Source organism: Plasmodium malariae (assembly GCF_900090045.1).
Source record: "Plasmodium malariae genome assembly, chromosome: 11".
Classification (NCBI taxonomy): Eukaryota; Apicomplexa; class Aconoidasida; order Haemosporida; family Plasmodiidae; genus Plasmodium; species Plasmodium malariae.
Genome location: NC_041785.1, coordinates 2,226,645 through 2,246,784, shown reverse-complemented (window position 1 = coordinate 2,246,784; position 20,140 = coordinate 2,226,645). Strand labels below are relative to the sequence as shown.

At 29.6% G+C, this 20,140-nt stretch overlaps 6 protein-coding genes across 6 annotated transcripts; 3 read left to right on the top strand and 3 right to left on the bottom strand.

Moving 5' to 3' along the window:
- Positions 1-111: 111 nt before the first annotated feature.
- On the bottom strand, positions 112-2,255 carry PmUG01_11055100 (GTP-binding protein, putative; the record flags this gene model as incomplete). The annotated part of the gene is made up of 2 exons (XM_029006224.1): positions 112-355; positions 679-2,255. The coding sequence occupies 2 exons, from the start codon at positions 2,253-2,255 to the stop codon at positions 112-114; spliced, it is 1,821 nt and encodes a 606-aa protein (XP_028862735.1).
- Positions 2,256-3,046: 791 nt separating this feature from the next.
- Positions 3,047-5,701, top strand: PmUG01_11055000 (conserved Plasmodium protein, unknown function; the record flags this gene model as incomplete). Its single annotated transcript, XM_029006223.1, has 1 exon — positions 3,047-5,701. The coding sequence occupies one exon, from the start codon at positions 3,047-3,049 to the stop codon at positions 5,699-5,701; it is 2,655 nt and encodes an 884-aa protein (XP_028862734.1).
- A 295-nt stretch (positions 5,702-5,996) lies between these two features.
- Positions 5,997-8,956, bottom strand: DPH7 (diphthine methyltransferase, putative; the record flags this gene model as incomplete). The annotated part of the gene is made up of 12 exons (XM_029006222.1): positions 5,997-6,139; positions 6,272-6,345; positions 6,526-6,627; positions 6,735-6,800; positions 6,963-7,029; positions 7,276-7,340; positions 7,589-7,657; positions 7,976-8,009; positions 8,089-8,194; positions 8,312-8,390; positions 8,562-8,721; positions 8,875-8,956. 12 exons carry the CDS (start codon positions 8,954-8,956, stop codon positions 5,997-5,999), a joined length of 1,047 nt encoding a protein of 348 aa, XP_028862733.1.
- Positions 8,957-9,495: 539 nt separating this feature from the next.
- On the top strand, positions 9,496-13,755 carry PmUG01_11054800 (conserved Plasmodium protein, unknown function; the record flags this gene model as incomplete). Its single annotated transcript, XM_029006220.1, has 2 exons — positions 9,496-12,557; positions 12,738-13,755. 2 exons carry the CDS (start codon positions 9,496-9,498, stop codon positions 13,753-13,755), a joined length of 4,080 nt encoding a protein of 1,359 aa, XP_028862732.1.
- Positions 13,756-13,861: 106 nt separating this feature from the next.
- PmUG01_11054700 (conserved Plasmodium protein, unknown function) lies at positions 13,862-15,313 on the bottom strand (the record flags this gene model as incomplete). The annotated part of the gene is made up of 4 exons (XM_029006219.1): positions 13,862-13,920; positions 14,302-14,394; positions 14,626-14,852; positions 14,985-15,313. 4 exons carry the CDS (start codon positions 15,311-15,313, stop codon positions 13,862-13,864), a joined length of 708 nt encoding a protein of 235 aa, XP_028862731.1.
- Positions 15,314-16,274: 961 nt separating this feature from the next.
- PmUG01_11054600 (conserved Plasmodium protein, unknown function) lies at positions 16,275-20,012 on the top strand (the record flags this gene model as incomplete). Its single annotated transcript, XM_029006218.1, has 1 exon — positions 16,275-20,012. One exon carries the CDS (start codon positions 16,275-16,277, stop codon positions 20,010-20,012), a length of 3,738 nt encoding a protein of 1,245 aa, XP_028862730.1.
- Positions 20,013-20,140: the final 128 nt, after the last annotated feature.

Here is a 20,140-nt window from a genome sequence, read left to right as displayed (position 1 = left end):
ATATTTTATGTATTCTTTGCTATTTTTATTTGTTATTTGTTACTTGCCATGAGTCATTCGTTATTTGCCATTTTTTATGTTTATTCTGAATAAGCAATAAAAGAAACTACGTTAACTTTCGCCATGCTTCAATTTTTGCACACAATTCCTTAGGCAAAGAACGAAGTCAGCTACTCCGACTGCATACTTTGCACTTATAAAAAATACAGGAACTCCATCTCCTGCGTACATCTTTATTTCCTTATAAGCTGCTTCTGCCTTTTTTATGTTTTCATCAAATTTTATGTCGCACTTGTTTATAACGACAATGTACGGTTTCCGATATATCCGCTCGTCCTTCAGCTTAAGCTCCTCCCTATCATATGAAGTGAAATACAGCAATGAAGTGTTCATACGCAAAAAAAAAAAAAAAAAAAAAAAAAAAAAAAACATGGATATAAAGAAGCATATCAATGAAATAAAGTATGTCCATGTAAGCCATACTTTTCGTGGTTCATTCCTGCCTCCGCAAGAGCTATTACAATATGCTTGACCTTTCTGCGTTTTTCACAAACTCTAACACACATTTAAAAACGCAAATGTGTAAAAGAAAATGCAAGCGCGAACACATGAACAAGCAATGCGACACTGTAAAAATATTTGCTAAAAACGGCCAATGTTAACAAAGAGAAACTATACCTGATATTGCGGAATTGTGTAATTGGGCTGTTATTAATATCGAGGATAATGACAAGTAGGTGTGTAAGTTCTAAATATTTAAACACATTTGGGGTAATGTAAAAGGAATTAATTTTTTCCTTATTTTTATTTTGATTTAATTCATCCTCATTATGATTAAAAAAATCAGCAACAGATATTTGTAAATTGTCCTTAAAAATTATTTTTTTCAATATATATAAATTATTAACAGTGTGAATTTTATGAGTAATTAGTGAAAGCAAAGTTGATTTACCTGATTGCTTATATCCTATAAAACAGATATCACTAATACATTTATAAACGATTCTTATATAATTAATTACTCCTTTTTTTCCTTTTTCATAGGAAAAAGTATTCTGCATATTATTTCCTTTACCTCCTTCTCCCCCTTTACAAATTAACATACAATTATTATTTTCACTTAAAAAACCTATATAAATTTCTTTTCTTATTTTTTCATCCAAGCACATTATTTCTTTTATTATGTGCTTATTTCTTTTAATATAAATGGGGTCTTCTCTTTTTAAAGCATTATACACATTCTCTTCATAATTATACTTAACATAATTTACATTGTAATCTCTCACATTATCAGTTCCTATGTTATTCTTATTGTTCTTCACTGAATGGATATTCTCCCTATTACCGCCAACTGACAGATCCAATAATTTACTTCTTTTTGTTCTGCTTTTCAATATGTAAGCACGGTTTTCCAACTCGCCCTTTGCGTTATTAGCGCTCTTGTCTTTATCATTATGGTTATCCCTATCGCTATAGCTATAGTCATAGTTATCACTATCGCTGACGTTACAGTTATCCGTACCATTATGGTTATCCCTATCGCGGGCATTCCCATCCGTTTCATGGCTATCCTCAGCACTCCCACCTTTAAAGGAAGAAACGAGCTTGTACACGTGACACATTTTATTTAGATATACATAAATGTTTGTTCCGCTATTTCCCCTTAGCTGATTGACTTTCCCCTTTCTCCCATTCGTTGCTGATAAAACACACGGCAGTTCGCTTAAGTTGTTCACATATATATATTTATTTTCTTTATTATTTTTTCGTCTTTTATTTTTATATTTATGCCCCTTAAAATCAGAGTAACACAAATATATATTTCCACCATTTCCTCCTTTTCCACCATTAGGTATACCTAATGACCCCAAAATTTTTCTTTTAAATTTTTTAAAACTCACCGTGCCATCTCCACCTGCACCACTTTCACATTTTATAATTTTTTCACTTTCATAAAAAATAGACTTACAACTTTTTATTTTATATAAATCATTTTTTATACCTATTAAACTATCTTCTTTTTTCTTCTTCAATAATGTATTAGCATCATCCATGTCATCATATGTCTCCTTTTCCTTCTCCCTTTTTTTTATTTTATTTGGTGAATTTCCATATACCTTCACTTCATTTTTTTTACCTGACTTGTGAATAATTTTTATGCTATACGAATTTTTCCCTTTTTCAATTAACCATTTGTTTAAACACTTATATCTCTTTGTTAATATTTCATTAAAGTATTTGAAATAGTTTACCATTTGATAGCAGGCACATTTTTTCACATAAAAAAATAAGAAATATGTATATCCATACGTCTTAGCAAAATAGTTACGTCAGAAAAACATGTCGTCATAAGGACTAAATAATAATTTTAATAAATCAAATTGCGTTAATCTGTTGGCGGTAAATCGGATGGACATTAATTCCCATATTAATTCATGGAACTTGGGGCAGCGTGGGGGGATACATACAAACATATATATGTATAATTATGCATATATGCATGTATGCATGTATGCATGTATGTGGGTATGTGGGTATGTGGGTATGTATGTATTTATTCATTTATGTATATGTATATACTTACGCGTAAGTATTTTTTTTTTTTTTTTTTTGTTTTGAACTGCAGAATGTTCTCAAAATAAGGACATTAACTCTTCATTTTTTACGGTAAAACATCTTAAGATAGTACTATTATTTATCATGCATAAGCATTTTTACTTCTACACATATACGTATATATGTGCACTTATGTTCGTATATAGTATTTGATCTCACAGGTGCATCCCCACTTGACTGAAATTTTACATTTTGCTTGCTTTTTTTTTTCATCTATTTCTTCTATTTCTTCTGTTTCTTCTATTTCTTCTATTTCTTCTATTTCTTTTGTTTCTTCTGTTTCTTCCGTTTCTTCTGCTTCTTCTGTTTCTTCTGCTTCTTCTGTTTCTTCCGTTTCTTCTGCTTCTTCTGTTTGTTTGTTCTTTCGTTATTTTTTTTTTTTTTTTTTTTCGAGCTTTTTCAAAATATAAGTAATATATATTCCCATTTAATGAAAAATGCTTACTGCTTCTTATACTTTTGTAACTTATTTGTAAGAAAAGATGATAAAAGAAAAACTTTTTACAATTTAAAAATAAAAAAAATTAACAATGTAGAAAAGAATACACTTAACAGCACGGATGATAATTACAGCTATTTCGATAAAAGTCGAAATAACGAATATGAGAACATTTTAAATGAAATAATTTATGAATATGAACAGGAGGAAAAAAAAAAGAAAGGACATATAGCAGGTGAGGGAGAAGAAGAAAGGGACAGGAAAAGAGATGAACAAAGAGATGAACAAAGAGATGTGCTAGGACATAAACAAAGGTTTGACCAAAGAGATGGAGGAAGTAGCTACGAAATAGGGGAAAATGAAAAAGGAGGAAAAACAAACTGGAACAGTGAAGAAGGGAATATTGCAAGTAATAGCACAACAAATGGAAGCTCTAAACATGATGAAATTAAGAGAATTGAAAATTATAAAGAAAACGGTTTATTAAATTTATGCAATTTAAACTATGATATATTAAATTTATTATTAAAAAAGGAGTTGAAAGAAATGCATAGTAAATATGAAAAATATGAAGAGGATGGAAATTATAATAAGGTTAGCTTATTCTTAGAAACCCAAGCCCATAGCAAAATAAAAGAAAAAGACAACATGTACATTGATGACAGTGTTGGTAGGTACTTTTTAAATATTGATAAAAATTTTATTGAATCAATTTCAGAACGAGAATTTCATGTTTTACAAAATGATATATATAAAAATATTATATATTTAAAATATAACCTTTTGAAAAGCTACAAGAACATTATTCATAACTTAAAACAAGTAAAACAATGCAAAACAGAGCAAATAAACAAGCACGTTTCAGTAGTGTACGAAGAGGATAACAACAATAATGAATACATGAATGACAATGAAAATGATAACAGTAGTAGTAATTACTACAACGAAAATGAAGAAATTGAAAAGAAAAATGCTATAAATAATGACAGGATTAACAAAATGAACAACTTTAGTAACTCTGTTCATGCGAATAATTTGGATAAAGACAATGTCAGTGTTAGTAACCAAGAACAAAATGATGTAAATAAACAAAATTTAGAACAAATTGACGAACAGTTGTCCTTGGATAGTATAAAAGAAATTATCGACGTTAACCAAAGACTTTCAAAATTGCAAAAAAATTATAATGATTTAAAAAATTTTAACATTTCTCAAGTTTTAAATAAGAACAATTTTTTAAAAAGCTTAAAAATATACAATTTTAAATTCCATCATTATAGTTCCTACTTGTTAAGCAAATCCATGAAAAAGTTCTTGAAGAAAATTCAACAAAGTGCTCATGTACCATCTGAAGGAACCCAAGCGAATAATGAAGTCGAAATGAGTTCATCAGATATCAAAAAAGGCATTCACAATGACATACACAATAACAAAGACGAAGGGAAATACCAAGAAAACGTGAATAACCACAGTGATGAGAATAAAAGCGTAAAGAAGAAAAGGAATGACGTATGTGAAAAGGAAAATTCAAAAGAACAAAAAGAGAACATACTGACAAATGCAGAGAATAATTTCTCCTATATTTGCATTCCTAAAGTAAATGACAGTAATTTTTTGATGAAACAAAACAAATCAATTATTATCAACTTGACAAGTATGAATGATAAGGAAAATAACAATTTGCAGCCAATCGATGAGTTAAATGTTGATACAGATAAAGGTATACTTATATTAAGTGCAAATGAAAAAAGTATAAATATTAATGTAAGAAATATATGTGATAAAATTTCTTATTTAACTCAAAGTTTATCTATATACCCACAACTGGATTATAAGGAGAATATTTTGGAAAATATAAAAATTATTAAAAGATTACTCATGTTAATGGTGTTTTATTTTAATATAAAAAATATTTATGTTATATGTTTAGATAATACAAGTACAAAATTTTTTTATACCTTTTTGAACAATCATGATGATAATTTGTTTAAAAATTTTGTGAACAAACAAAAACAGGAAGAATATTTTTTTATTACCTTAAATGATATAAAATTTTCTCATATAATTAATAATAACTTTATACCTTTATATTCTACAAAAAACATTTTTAAAAATTATGCTTTTATTATGAACAAGGAAGAAAACTTTTATGATATTTCATTTTTTAAAAGATCTTGCTTGTTCATGTTTTTATATGAACATAATGATAAACAAAATCATGTAATTTCCTCATCAGCACAACATTTTTTTTATTACAAGAAATTTGATTATCCATTTATATACAATATTGATAATAAATACTCCATAAAAACGTTAAAACAATTTAACGAAATTTTGTTGTACCTTACTTCGTGGATAGACATATTTCATGCTGGGGAAAATGAACATAATACCTCAAAAGATGATAAACATATGCAGGACGTAGATATACCTGACCAGGAAGGAGATGCAGAAGAAAGAGGTAAAGAAGATGAGGATGAGTTCATTCAGAATATGTACACTGATGAGGATGAAGATGAATATGATGATTATGCTAATGATAAGGATGAAAGAACGTGCGAAGGAAAATATGGGGAAGGTATATCTAATAATGAAACAGATGGAAGTAATTATAAAGACGATGAACAGGATGGGAAAAACATATAAAATTAAAAAAAAGAGTATTTAAAAATTTTATGAACGATGTTAATGTACTTTTATAAAAATGATAAAAAAGAAAAAAATAGCTAGCTAGATAGATAGCTAAGTAGCTTCATACCGTAATAAGAATGCGTGTAACCTGCATGCATACAAGCACGTATATATGTATTGTGCTATACTGTAATGTACCGTATATGTATGCTCAATGAGATAAAAATTTTTAATAGGATAAAAACATGCCAATAACGTACATTTTTGCGCTGCTTCTTTATTTTTTCCCTTTTCCATTTCTCTGTTTCGTCTAAACCCACATTTGAATTTCTTTATTATAAAAAGAACAAGAAAAATAAATTTTTTTTTTTTTTTTTTTATTCCAAATATCAATAGCGTCTATCCCATAAGTTAACTCATTGTCGTTGCTCACACCCTTTTTAAAAACGAACTCTGCAAAATGGACGTAAACGGGGGAAAAAATTAGTCGTTCCTTAATTTTTTGTTCCTTAAACATGAAAATAAATAGATATGTTTATATGTATCCGTATCTGTATATTTATATGTATATGTGTGTATTTATACCATTGTTTAGTTTTTTAAATATCTGAGCTCCCCCATCACAGGCTGCAACTAACAGTTTGTTTGCTTCTTCATTTCTTAAGAGAACAACAACAAAAAAAAATAATAATAAATGAGTAAATGTATAAGTAAATAGATAAATAAATAAAAATGATAAAAAATAATAATAATAAAATAATTATAAAGTGAAAAAATAATTATAATAAAAAAAACATTAAAATGGTTTATTTTCAGCATATAATTAGTATTTTTTATACTTGTACAAAAATTTAATCCTCCATATGCTCGACTTCACATCAACTATTTGTAGAGGATCTTGAATGTTTCTCAAATCAAAAGTGCGTATTTTGTTGTCGTACCTATGAGGCGACAAGACAAAATGCATACATGTAAATAGATAAAAAAAAATAGTGCATACATATGTATGTACATACATAAAAAACTTCTATATTTTGCGTTTTCGTACGATGCCGTGTACAGCAAGTGACTACGATCTTCAAATTTAACCGCTGTAACACCCTGTGAATGGGATCTGCAAATATAATACGAGAAGACAAATAAATAAAAGCTACTACTATTTGCTGTGTGTACATTAACATATTTTTATTATAAGTAACCTCATAGTACATAATATGGTCGTATTTTTTCCCAATTACACATTTTATATTATTCAATAAGGATCCCTTAAAATTACCTCTTGTTTATCTGAGAAATGTTAGCTGTTCTCAAATCCCATATTATAAAGGAGCAATCATCAGAACCTAAGGTTTCGAAAAGACAAAAAAAAGAAAAAAAAAAAAAAATGAAAAAAAAAAAAAAAAAAAAAAAAAAGAAAAAAATGAAAAAAATAAAAAAAAATGAAAAAAATGAAAAAAATAAAAAATAATAAAATACAACTCAGTGCTATACAACGCAATACAATACAATATGACAAGATGTTTTACATTTTAAAAGACGTATTATAAAAACAGAAAATAATATATGAAAAAATGAAATCACTTTAAAACCTGTTGTTACAACATTTTCACTTCCATTAAATGTGCATGCCCACACATGATACTCATGAGCTTTCCTGCGTTGACAAAGTTTTAATTTTTCACATATAAAAAGTAAATAAGTTCAATAGAAGTTAATGGCGATGAATTGGTATATAAATATGAATATACAAAAGTAATAAATGAAAGAAAATTTTCTTCTCAAAAAATAAAGACATTTTTTTTTTTTTTTTTTTTTTTTCTAGCTACTATTATTCATAATAACAAATGTTTATGTGCACACGTACACACAACACAAATATCTCTAAGTTGTCAATGTTCTTACCACAATTGTACTTCATTCCCATCAACAAGAAAACACATATCACCATTACTAAAAGATACACAGATTTTTCTAAAAATACATGTTAACAGTAATAAGCAAATTTCAATTTACATATTTGTACGTTCTATTTATGATGAAATGTTTTTTGAACCATATTTTTTGCCCCAATATTTTTCTCTATCCGCTTTTTCTCTTTTTCATTTTTTAACGTTTTCATTTTTTAACGTTTTCATTTTTTAACTTTTTCATTTTTTAACGTTTTCATTTTTTAACGTTTTCATTTTTTAACGTTTTCATTTTTTAACTTTTTCATTTTTTTACTTTTTCATTTTTTAACTTTTTCACATTTTCTCTTTTTCTCTTTAATTTTTTTTTTTTTTTTTTTACTCAGGCTTGCTATTAAAAGCATCAAAAGAGAGACCTAAAAAAATTAGTAAAAAAATGATAACTTCATAAAATATGTTATTACTGTTAATTTATCGTAAAATTAGCTGGCTAACCAGAATTATTTTTTTCATCCGGAGTTGCAAATATTTGATGATGAGTTCCATCCTTTACGTGTGACAAGTGAAACCCATTAACGCATACACTGCCCAACAACAGACTCTATAGATATATTTTAAAGGATGAGAAGAAAAAGAAAAATGAAAACAAATACGAAGAATAAAGGTGTTTATAATACTAGGGATAAAGCACACATATGGAATTCATTTTTTTTCGTACTTCGTTTGTAAATAGATAATTCGACTGAAGAACACCACTGCTGAAATTTATGTCTTTCTCATAAATTAGGAGGTGATCACTGAGGTAAATAAAAAAATAAAAATATGTACACAAAAATATATTTCATACGTTATTATATGAATGTGCGAATATGTAGATACACAAATATGAAGGAACGAAGGCGCGATGAATCTTATATAAATATGAGCAAATAATGCAGCTACGAATTTTGCCATTTTTCAGTGCGCACATTTCGGAGGTATCGTTATCCTCATTTGTAATTTGTTTGAGTCTAAACAGGAAAACTTTTCCTTTTTTTTTTTGCTCATTTTTCTCATCCTCTTTATCACGAGTTTTCAGTTGGTACGTTGACACAGCAGTTAAGCCAAAACTTTCGCAGAATTTACTATCTTCAAAGGAAAAAGAAAAATTAAAAAAAGAATAATCGAATGTTTACACGCAATAGACTATGTCGTACGTTTGTAAACATATATGGAAGAAAAAAAAAAAAAAAATCCTTTGTCATCTTTTTCCATTTATTTTCCCATGATTTTCTTGCCAACCATTATATTTTAACATAGTGCTACTAGGAAAAACACAAATATCATCACAACAGTATTTCACATTATATTTCCTTTTTATCATTTTTATCATTTTAATCATTTTTATCATTTTTATCATTTTATTCATTTTTATCATTTTATTCATTTTTATCATTTTATTCATTTTTATCATTTTATTCATTTTTATCATTTTATTCATTTTTATCATTTTTTTCATTTTTTCTTTTTTTTTTTTTTTTCTTTGGTAATTTTTTAAAACGAGATAAAGTTATTACACTGATATACTTTTTATTTTTTTTTCATTTGTATTATGCATATTATGACACACTCATTGAGTAGCGGTTCCTGTGCTGAGTATTCTTCTTCTTAATTTTATGTTGGCCATATGTTTATATCTTTTCCGTATATCCCTTTTTCCGCCCTTTTCTGTTCCCCATTTATAGTGCTCCATTATTTTAAGCCCTATTCTTTTCCTTTCCCCATTTTTCGCTTCCCCCATTTTTACATATCACAGTATCGAAGAGCAGCTAAAAATGTTTTACACGTTTAAAACAGGTAAGCTTCTTTTTGTAGCCCTAATCGAAGAAGAAAAAATATGAATAGAAAAATCTTTTACTTTTAATGAAACCAAGTTTCCTCGTTGTTATCATCGCTCTTGTAAGATCATGTATAAGTTACCTTATTAAGAAAAACAGTACCTTAGGATACACATATTACAACGTCCTTGAAAAAAATTTAAAGAGGAAAAATCGCCATACTATTAGCAGCAATATTAGCAGCAATATTAGCAGCAATATTAGCAGCAGTATTGACAGCAGTATTAGCAGCAGTATTGACAGCAATAGTAGCAGCAGTATTAGCAGCAATATTAGCAGCAGTATTAGCAGCAATAGTAGCAGCAATATTAGCAGCAGTATTAGCAGCAATAGTAGCAGCAGTATTGACAGAAATAGTAACAGCCGACATGTTAATAAAAATGAAACAAAAAGTACATACTTAAATGACCACATAAAAGAACCGGATGCAGGGAATAATAATTACAGAGAAGAAAATAAGAAGCGATGCAAGTTTTTAAATGCAGTAAAAGAAGAAGACTACAATTATTTATATTTTTATCATATATTTAAAAAAGTTAATATGATCAAGAAAGAAAAATATATATACAATCCAACAAAATATGAATCAGTCAGGTCGTATATAAAAAGAGAGTTAAAAGAATGCCTAGATATTAACACCTCTTCTTATATTTTTAAAATTTCTGAGTATTACTCCAAGAGTATTTTAGACGTTTCAGTATATGTCAATGAAATTGTAAACATTCTCAGCTTCTTTACCTTTACCAGTTCATGTAATTTGCAGTATGAAGAAAATTTATCAAAATCGAATTTCGATGCTGCTACGAACTATGCCAATTATGAGTATGTACAGAATGTAATGGATACTAGTATTTCGGATAAAGATGATGACAGTTCAAGTGATAATTCAAAGGATAACTCAAATTTTGATAACAATAATAATAGTCATATGAACGAAAGTTCTTCCACTTATTTTGATCAAACAGACAGTTATAATTATCCCCATGAAGAAAACCTAACTGACGAAGAACTGCAAGAAGGTGAAAAATTTGACGAAATGGATAACTCAAATAATTTTCCAGAATTCCTGAACTGTTCAGGTGAAAAAGGTGAAATTGATTTTTCCGATAATTACCCACGCAATTTATATGATGAGGAAAAAATAAAAGAAATAAAAGAAAAGTTCACTAACCATCTGTATGCAGAAGATATAGAAGCACACATTTCGGACCAAAGAAGCAATAGAAGAGAAAGCGCGATCGATCAAAATGTAAGCGGCAAAAAGGTAAGGGGAAAAATTGAGAGCCCCAGAAGTGAGAGCGACCCAGATGATAGTGGAGAGAACCTCCTCAAAACGTTGAATGAAAAAAGGGATAACGCAAAAATACGCAGAGTAATAAACAAAGACGACAAATACAAATCATTTTGTATGTACTTTTTCCGACTTGTTGATTCGATTAGTGGCTTGTTTTGCTGTATTGGAAAAAGAAAAAAAAGAGAAGAAGTTTACAACTATTTGAAAAATTTTAAAGTAAGAGAAAAAATAAAAAATTATACTTTAAATGATATAAAATTTACCACCGCTTTTATGATATATATAATTAGGCTAACAAAACATAAAGACGCTAATTTTATTTGTTCATTAAAAAAATTAAAAGAATATAAAGAAGAGGATATTAAAGAGATTTTTCTCAACTGTTTACATGATAATCTTTTAGATTTAGATTACTTGAAAAATTTAGAGTCTGAATTTAATATCAAAGAGAAGAAAAAAAAAACATTAACAAGTCATATTTTTTTTAATAATAATGCAGATGAGGTGGATAAGACTGTAGAAAGTAGCAATATTATAACAAGAAGTGTAAGCAGACAAGTAAACTTCGATAATTTAAGGAAATTAGAAGACGATTATAAAGTATTGCTAAAGAAACATTCAGCAGAACGAAAAATTAGAAAAATGGTAAAATACGATGAGAGCGATGTGAAAAGTATAATAACAGAACTTTTAAAAAAAAATGTGTTTGATAATAGGAATAATATTAATGTTAATAAAAAAAATAAAAATAAAAAAAATAAAACTATAACAAATGCCTTACTACCTATTGACATTTATGAAATAGAAGAACAACGCATACATGAGGTATTAAAGAAGAGATATAACAAAACAACAATAGATAGAAACACTGTCAATGGTTTAATAAAAAAAATTAATGAAGTACTTGATATATATAATGTTAATATAAACATAAAATTAATGAACACACAGGAAGAGAGCAGCGGCGCACAGGAGGTCTACTTAGATGATGTAAATGAAGGACGTCGATATAAAACAAATGAACCTTCCGAACAGTATGAAATAGACAATGAGCGTAATTGTAGCAGTAGTCATATTAAAATGAGCAATTCTGATGAAGGGCAAATTTTAAGTGCGAATCCCCTAAACAAGGAGGAAGAACATGAATGTAAGGTTGTAGACTTCAGTGAGTTATCTCTGTCTGGGTTAAAAAAATATATATCGTATAAAAGGAGTAAAGAGTTAGCAAAGGTACATAGTAGTTCCAGCTCAAATGAAAGGGCAGCAGTAGTAGCAGACGAAGGAGTGGTAGCAGACAAAGGGGTGGTAGCAGATGAAGCAGTAGTAGCAGACGAAGCAGTAGTAGCAGATAAAGAGGAAGAAGACGACGTTTTGAAATATTTCGATATAACACAAAAACAAGATTCAATTACATTCGAAATTAATGCATCTGTTTTAGAGAATGAATTTAAGTTAGCCAATGATGAAAAGTTTAGGCGATCTTTTATGGATACCTCTAATGGGGTACAGCAGGTAAGATACACTCCTCAGCTTACTGATCAAGCCAAAGGCTTATGGACCGATGCAAATTTAGGCCAAGGGATAAGCCAGGAGATATGCGATAATTTAGACGAAGAGTTGGAAAAAATAGACAGAACGGTATACCAAGGGATGAGAGAAGAAGCAGGAATAGCAGATGAGGAAGGGATAGTAGCAGATGAGGAAGGGATAGTAGCAGATGAGGAAGGGATAGTAGCAGATGAGGAAGGGATAGTAGCAGATGAGGAAGGGATAGTAGTAGATGAGGAAGGAGAGTAGCAGATGATGAAGGAAGAGTAGCAGATGAGGAAGGAAGGAGAGTAGCAGATGATGAGAAGGTAGCAGATGAGGAAGGATAGTAGCAGATGAGGAAGGAAGAGTAGCAAATGAGGAGAAGAGTAGCAGATGAGGAAGGGATAGTAGCAGATGAGGAAGGGTACAGATGATGAAGGAAGAGTAGCAGATGAGGAAGGGATAGTAGTAGATGAGGAAGGGAGAGTAGCAGATGAGGAAGGGAGAGTAGCAGATGAGGAAGGGAGAGTAGCGGATGAGGAAGGGGAGGAAGATTTTGATGAAGAGTTGAACGATGATATAGATGATGAGGCAGATGATGAAGCAGACGATACGATAGACTACGAAACAGACGATTGGATAGATGAAGAGGCCGCTCACAAAAAAAAGATCAACAAAGGCAGCAGCGAAGAGGAAAGGCTGAAGCAGTTTTTTCTATGCAAGGAGAAGGCAAAATATAGGTACATATTTGAAAACGTGTATTACAAGAATTTTATGGAAAAGATAAAATTACTGCTACTAATATTAAAGAATGAGAATAAGAGCAAAGTGATTGTTTGTGCTGAGGAGGAGGAGAGAAATTTGATTAAGATGAAATGTAAAATTGAAAAGGTAGAGTATGATAATATGTTAAATATATTAAAAAATATAAAACATTATATAGAAAAGGAAAGGAGGTATGAACATTCCTGCTTTATATTTATGAATGAAATAAAAAATACTTTAGAATTAAGAAGTATATTTGGTAGTTTATCAGAAGATATGGACAAGAATAATATAATAACGTTTTACCATTTTGCGGAAAATGTTCAAAGATCGCTAGTTCATAAAAAATTATTTTATGCCTTAACTAAAAATGAAGATAATTATTTGTTTTATTTAAAAAGTAAAAATAAAGATGACAAAAATAAAATCAGTAACATGAAAAAAGATGCAATGAATAGTAAAAACGATGATAAGATGAACAATCATCATCTATTTGTGCCTTACCATAAAAAAAAAAAAAAAAAAAAAATGTCCAAGAGCGAAGAAAATTGGTTATCCTTTAGAAGAAGGACGTTGAAAAAAATTGATGAAATGAAAAAAAAAGCAGAACTAATAAAAAAGAGGAAGATGGAGAAGAGGGAAAAGAAAGTTAAAAGAGTCGTTGCAATGTTAAAGTCGAAGAAGCACACAAAGTAAGCCAGCGCACATGGGTACATATATACATGTATTTGTGTGGGTGTATATATATGTGCGTATACATGTATCTATAAATATGGCTTGAAAAAATTGAGGGTCTCCTTCCTCAGCCGCTTTGTAGCAACTTGTCGAGCATCTCCTTGAATATCTCCTCAGCTTCTATGTCTGGAAAGAAAAACGCAAACAGGGATGAAGCGTGCATATGTGCGTACATGTGTACTTGTAGACATATACATACTGTATATACATCTATATGTACATACATACATATGTCCTTATGCATGTAAAACGCCTTAATCTTTCAAAATTTCCCCTTAAATTACACATTTGACGCTACTTTTTTCGGGAAGGCGGATTATTGCTAAAGTGGCAAATTTGCAAATACTTCTCAAGCATTAAATATTTTCCCCTTTTTTCTTTTCATTTAATGCCTCTATATCGTTTTCCTATCTCACTTTCCTATTTTACTTGAATCATCTTTTTTTTTTTTTTTTTTTTTTTTTTTTTTAAAACATGATTTCTTATCATTTTTTCCTTTTCTTTAACCTTCGTTTTTCCTCATGATTAATATCTTATTTTGTAAGCAGTCATATATTTCAAACGACAACCCCTCCGAGCATTTTTCCCTTATAGTTAGTCCTAAAAAAAAAAAAAAAATAAAAATAAACAAAATAAAATGAAACAAATGTAGCATATGAGACAAACAAATAAAATGAAACAAATGTAGCATATGAGACAAAACAAATAAAATGAAACAAATAAAATAGATGAAGGAGGACGACTATACTTCCATTTTAATTGCCATTATAGCTATATATGTTGAAAGACTTTTCTGCAATATTTGGTGAGTCTCTCCCGGAGGTTGTATACCTTTAAGATTAAGCGAAATGATGTCCTTTAACTTTACAAAAACAGAGGTATACCTGGGGTCATATACAATTTCAATATCACGATTAAAAAGAAAATTATTATTTTTCCGTATTTCACTATAGGAGCCCATTTTTTTCATTTTAAAATAAGGATATTTCAAATTCTTGTGTTTATGAATCATATCGTTTTCACTGACATTTCGTATCTTCTTTATTCTTGTTCCGTCTCTACGTATAAGTGAATAAGAGAGGAAAATTATATGAATGGATATATGTTTTCCATGGACATATGAGCTATTATTCGGAAGAACAGGTGGAATGCTGTTCGTACGCTTTTCCATTTTTCCCTCCTTTTGCTACTCCCTCCATTTGTTGCTCTTTCCATTTGCTGCTCTCTCCATTTGCTGCTCTTTCCATTTGCTACTCTTTCCATTTGCTGCTCTTTCCATTTGCTGCTCTTTCCATTTGCTGTTCTCTCCATTTGTTGCTCTCTCCATTTGTTGCTCTCTCCATTTGTTGCTCTTTCCATTTGCTGCTCTTTCCATTTGCTGTTCTCTCCATTTGTTGCTCTCTCCATTTGTTGCTCTTTCCATTTGCTGCTCTTTCCATTTGCTGCTCTCTCCATTTGTTGCTCTCTCCATTTGTTGCTCTCTCCATTTGTTGCTCTCTCCATTTGCTGCTCTCTCCATTTGTTGCTCTCTCCATTTAGTTTCTTCACCTTCACTTTCACCTTTTATTATATGTATTCCCACTACGTTTTTCTTATTTTTTCCTTCTCACATTTTGGGGTTCATGAACTGCTTCCATTCCTTGGCAGTCTTAAAGTGGATCATTCGAAAAAAAAGGGACATACTCTTATTCCTCTTTTCCATAATTTTTTATTAAGTGAAAAGAGAAACATTCGCTATAATACATTTTGAACGATTATGCTTCGACAAAACATTAAAAAAGAGGAAAAAAAAAAAAGGAAAAAAAAAAAAATAAATAAAACAAAATTACCTCTTCAAATATATACTAACCTTGTGAAAATAAATTTTTATCAAAAATGTGAGAAGTCAAATTTATTTCTTTCGCGAAATTATGACTAGGCTATACATATATAAATATAAATATAAATACACATATATAAATATAAATACACATATATAAATATAAATATAAATACACATATATAAATAAATAAATATATAGATATATATACATATATACATATATTTATGTGTGAGAGAAATGTGCGCACAAGAACTTTGTACTAAATGGTTACTGTTTGGCTAGAAAAAAAAAAAAAAAATAGCAAGTTGTAAATAATAAGCAGTAGTAATATGTAATGCGTAGTACACGAACAAACTGACGAACCAGTACTATTACGAATAAAAAGGGAAGAAAAAAAGGAGCTCGCACAGTCTATACTAACGACATTGGAATGATGAAAAAAGGGAAAACAGGTAGCAAGGAAATGCTGAATAAATAGCGAAAATATATCAGGTAAATACAAAGTAAATACCCAGTAAACACCTTAAAGGTTGCAAAAAGGAACGTAAAAACGACGAGAATGCGGAAAATGCCGCAAACACCGCAAACACCGCAAACACCGCAAACTACGCAAACGCCTCAAACGCCGCAAACGCCGCAAAGTGGAAAAACGGAATAATGTTCAACTACTTTTTGAAAAGCTTCAACAAGTGCAAAAGCAGAGTTGACGTGACCCACCTGAGCAAGCAGTTTCTGAAGAACATTTTTCTCTTCAATACGCACGAAATAGCATTGTGCTTAAATAAATTTTCGAAGATACAATTTGAAGATAAGATATTTTGGAATAATGTATGTCACATATTAACTACTAAGAATAGCACACTCTTGCAAAACTTTAAAAGGAGAGAAGTTGGTCAAAGGGTTGATCAACAAGTCGGTGGAGAAGTGAGTGCAGAAGTTAGTGCAGAAGATAGTGCCCAGGTTGAGCATATCGATCAGTTCTCCAGTAGTGATATACAGCATGAAGACCAAACAGGGGGGGGCAGGAAAGAACACCATTATGAGGAAGAGCAGTACTATGAAAACCATGCTGAGAGGGTGAAGGACAGAGGAATAAGCAGAATGGAGTTCAACAAAGAATGGACAGCTAAAGAAGAAGTAAAGAAGAGCACTGATAAAATGGTGGATTATTTTACCATGGAGGAATTGTGCTTAGTTCTCAACGCGTTAGCAAAAGTTAACGTAAAAAATGAAGAAATTTTAAATCTTGCATCGAATAAAATAATCAGCGAAATAGACTTGAATAAACATATTATAAACGCAATCAAATCGATTGACTACTTTACAAGTAATGGTGATAAAAAAAAAGCTGCTAACGAAGGTGAACCTACAAATGAAAAGAAAAATATGCATAATTTATTGCAAACTATTTCAAGAAAATATGAACATGTAAATAAAAATTTAACCGAGAAGGATGTTAGCGTACTCATCGAAATAATGCTCTCTCAAGAGAACATGATGGATAAGAAAAAAGAAGGTACTACATGTCCGCTAACTCGAGGTGAACATGTAGTGTCAACACATAATTATTCAACAGATGAATATAATAAAATTTGTACCACAGGAATGGGAAAAAGAAAGAACAATGATATCATTTGTGAGGATATGAAAAATTTGAAAAAAAAAGTAATCAGTAGCTTAAAAAAAATGAACTACATAAGTGAACAAAGTATTGCTTTAATTTTAAATGCATATAGCAGATCCTTAATAAAAAACAAAGCACTATTAGATATACTTAAAGTAATCATAATATTAAAAATAAAAAAGGAAAATTATAAATGCTCTGATATCTTTATTAGTAGTGTTTCCCATTCTTATTCTTCTTTTTATTATAAAGATAAACTACTATTCAATATATTGGCTGAATATACATATAATAATATAGACAGTATAAGCATAAAAGCGCTTGTTATAATCATGAATAGCTTTGTTAATATAGGTATTGTGAACATACCCCTATTTAATGCAAGTTTAAATAAATTCGCAAAGATAGAAACAATTAATAGTTTATCTAATCAATGTACAAGCAATATTATTACTATTCTTACCAAGTCATACAAATACTTAGACAAAGCAAAGATACATTTTATCATTAAGACCATAATTAAAAGGATTAAAAAAGAGTACAGTAATTACTCCGTGATATATCAGCAAAAATATAAACAAATTAATATATATGGGAATAAAGACAGGGGAAATGATAAAATACGTATTCCTCCATCTTTCTCTATAAAGGGGAAAGAACAGCAAACCGGCGATGAAAATTATGCAAGTGAATATTATGATGAAAAATATACACGCGCATGTTATAAGGACGAAAAGTATTCACATTCATATTATAACGAACAAAATTACAAGGAGAAGGGAGAAAGAGTATCGGGTGGACAGAACAAGAAGCGACTTTTCGAGCGCACACCGAATAAGTACAACTCAAAATGTCTGCAAAATGGAAGAACTAATTTCCTTGCGGGATTCTTAATTAAACATTTGACAAATATCCTGAACAATCTGAGCAAGCTAAATTATGCGGATTCGAATTTATTTGAAATATTTTCTGACCTAATTTTAAAAAATCAGAAAAATATGAACAAACTAGATTTCCTTAACATTATAAGTTCATACGCTAGGTTTCTCTACATAAATAAAGACATGTATGAACTGATAAAAGTTAACTCCATAAAGTATATCACAAGTAAGGATTTAAAATACGTTGAATTTATAAACTTATTTACAAGTGTTGGTACGTTTTATATAATTGAGAAGAGCCAAAATAAGTGCCTGAACAAGTTAGAAAATACAGGATTTAAAGATATCATCCACTTGATGATTAATAGACTTAAAGAGGGTATACATTCTCCAGGAATAACCACCACAATGGATGCAAAGGCGAGCGAAGGGGTAGGCGCTAGTGCTAAGTCATATCCTCATGTATGTACCGAACAGCGCATGGATATATGTACAGAACATGATGGCAGGGTAGACTTATTTATCAGCTCCAAAAGTGGTTCTCCATTTCTTAGTACCAACTATCATACATTTGATGAACAAAAGGGTAACCTTAGCAAGAGCAGCTTAAGGAATGATTATTTCAAACACGCTTTGTATAAAAATTGTAATAGTTATAATTATTCTACTATAAAATATAAAAACATTTTAGATAATTTGAGTTTAAATCATGTGTGCAGTATCATGTCAACCCTTGGAAAATTACATATGCATGATAAAATAATTTATGAACAGTGCATAAAAAATATAAAAAAAAAAATTTTCAAAATGAATGCTAAGTGTTTGGCTATATATCTATTATATGTAAGTAAGTTCAACTTAACCCCTGATAGTTATATCACAGCGGTTATTTCAAGATGTTTTAAGGTTCTGCATGTGATGCAACAGAAAAATGAAAAAAACAATATATATGACAAATTGAAAAATTTATATATACAGCTTCAGACGAATGATATTGTAAACCCAGTGTACATAGTTAGATGTCTAATAAAGAGCGATTTGAATTATAGAAATAATATATATATAATTTATCATTATATGAAAATTATTTACTCCATAATTAGAATGGACAGCCTCAGTACAAACAAAGAGAAACCCTTTACTTCCCCTCCAAGTAATATAGTAAAAATAGATGAATCCGACTTAGAAGAAAACAATATGGTAAGGGATAGAAAACTAAACGTTCAAAGCTGCTGTGTACTAATTAATAGTATAGCTTTTCTAAACACTCACCTCCATTTTAACCATGACAAATACTTTAAACTGATTTCGTTTTTATTATTCTATTCATTTAAATATATATTTGAACGGTTAGAATTACAAGACCCAATAAATGACTTACTATACAATATAACACAAGTACAACAAATAAATAAAATAAAAAATGAAATTAAAAAAAAAAATGATTCAGCAAGTATACGTCAAATTTACATGACTATTTTAATATTGTTCCATTTGAATTCTTTAAGCTTCCCTTATTCAAAAAAAAAAAAATTAAAAGAATCGAATATTTCTATCTATTCTATCAATTTGTTAAAATTTTTTTTTTTCTTTCTCAAGTATAATCCATTTACTCACTTCGAAAAATATACATCTATATATAACTCAATGAATAATAATAAAAGGCTCACCATTTATAAGGAAGAAGAATATACTCCTTTTGTTCATAACAAAAATGTACGTCTAACCAATGGAAAGATGCCTCATATTTCAAATATAGAGACTGTTGTCTTTTACGCAATTGTAAATATATTGAAAAAGAAAAATCAATATAACAGTAATAGTTTGTCTTCTACAGTTAAAGTTTATATGTACACCATCGATATATTAATTATGCGCAAGGGGTGGTAGTACCGAGAGTTGGGGGGGGGGGAAGCGGGGTGATAGCAGCTGCCTTCAAGCTGTCAAGCGCATTGGCAGAAGCATGAGTTTGTATAAATATACACATAGGTGATTACGTACGTGCATATATACACGCA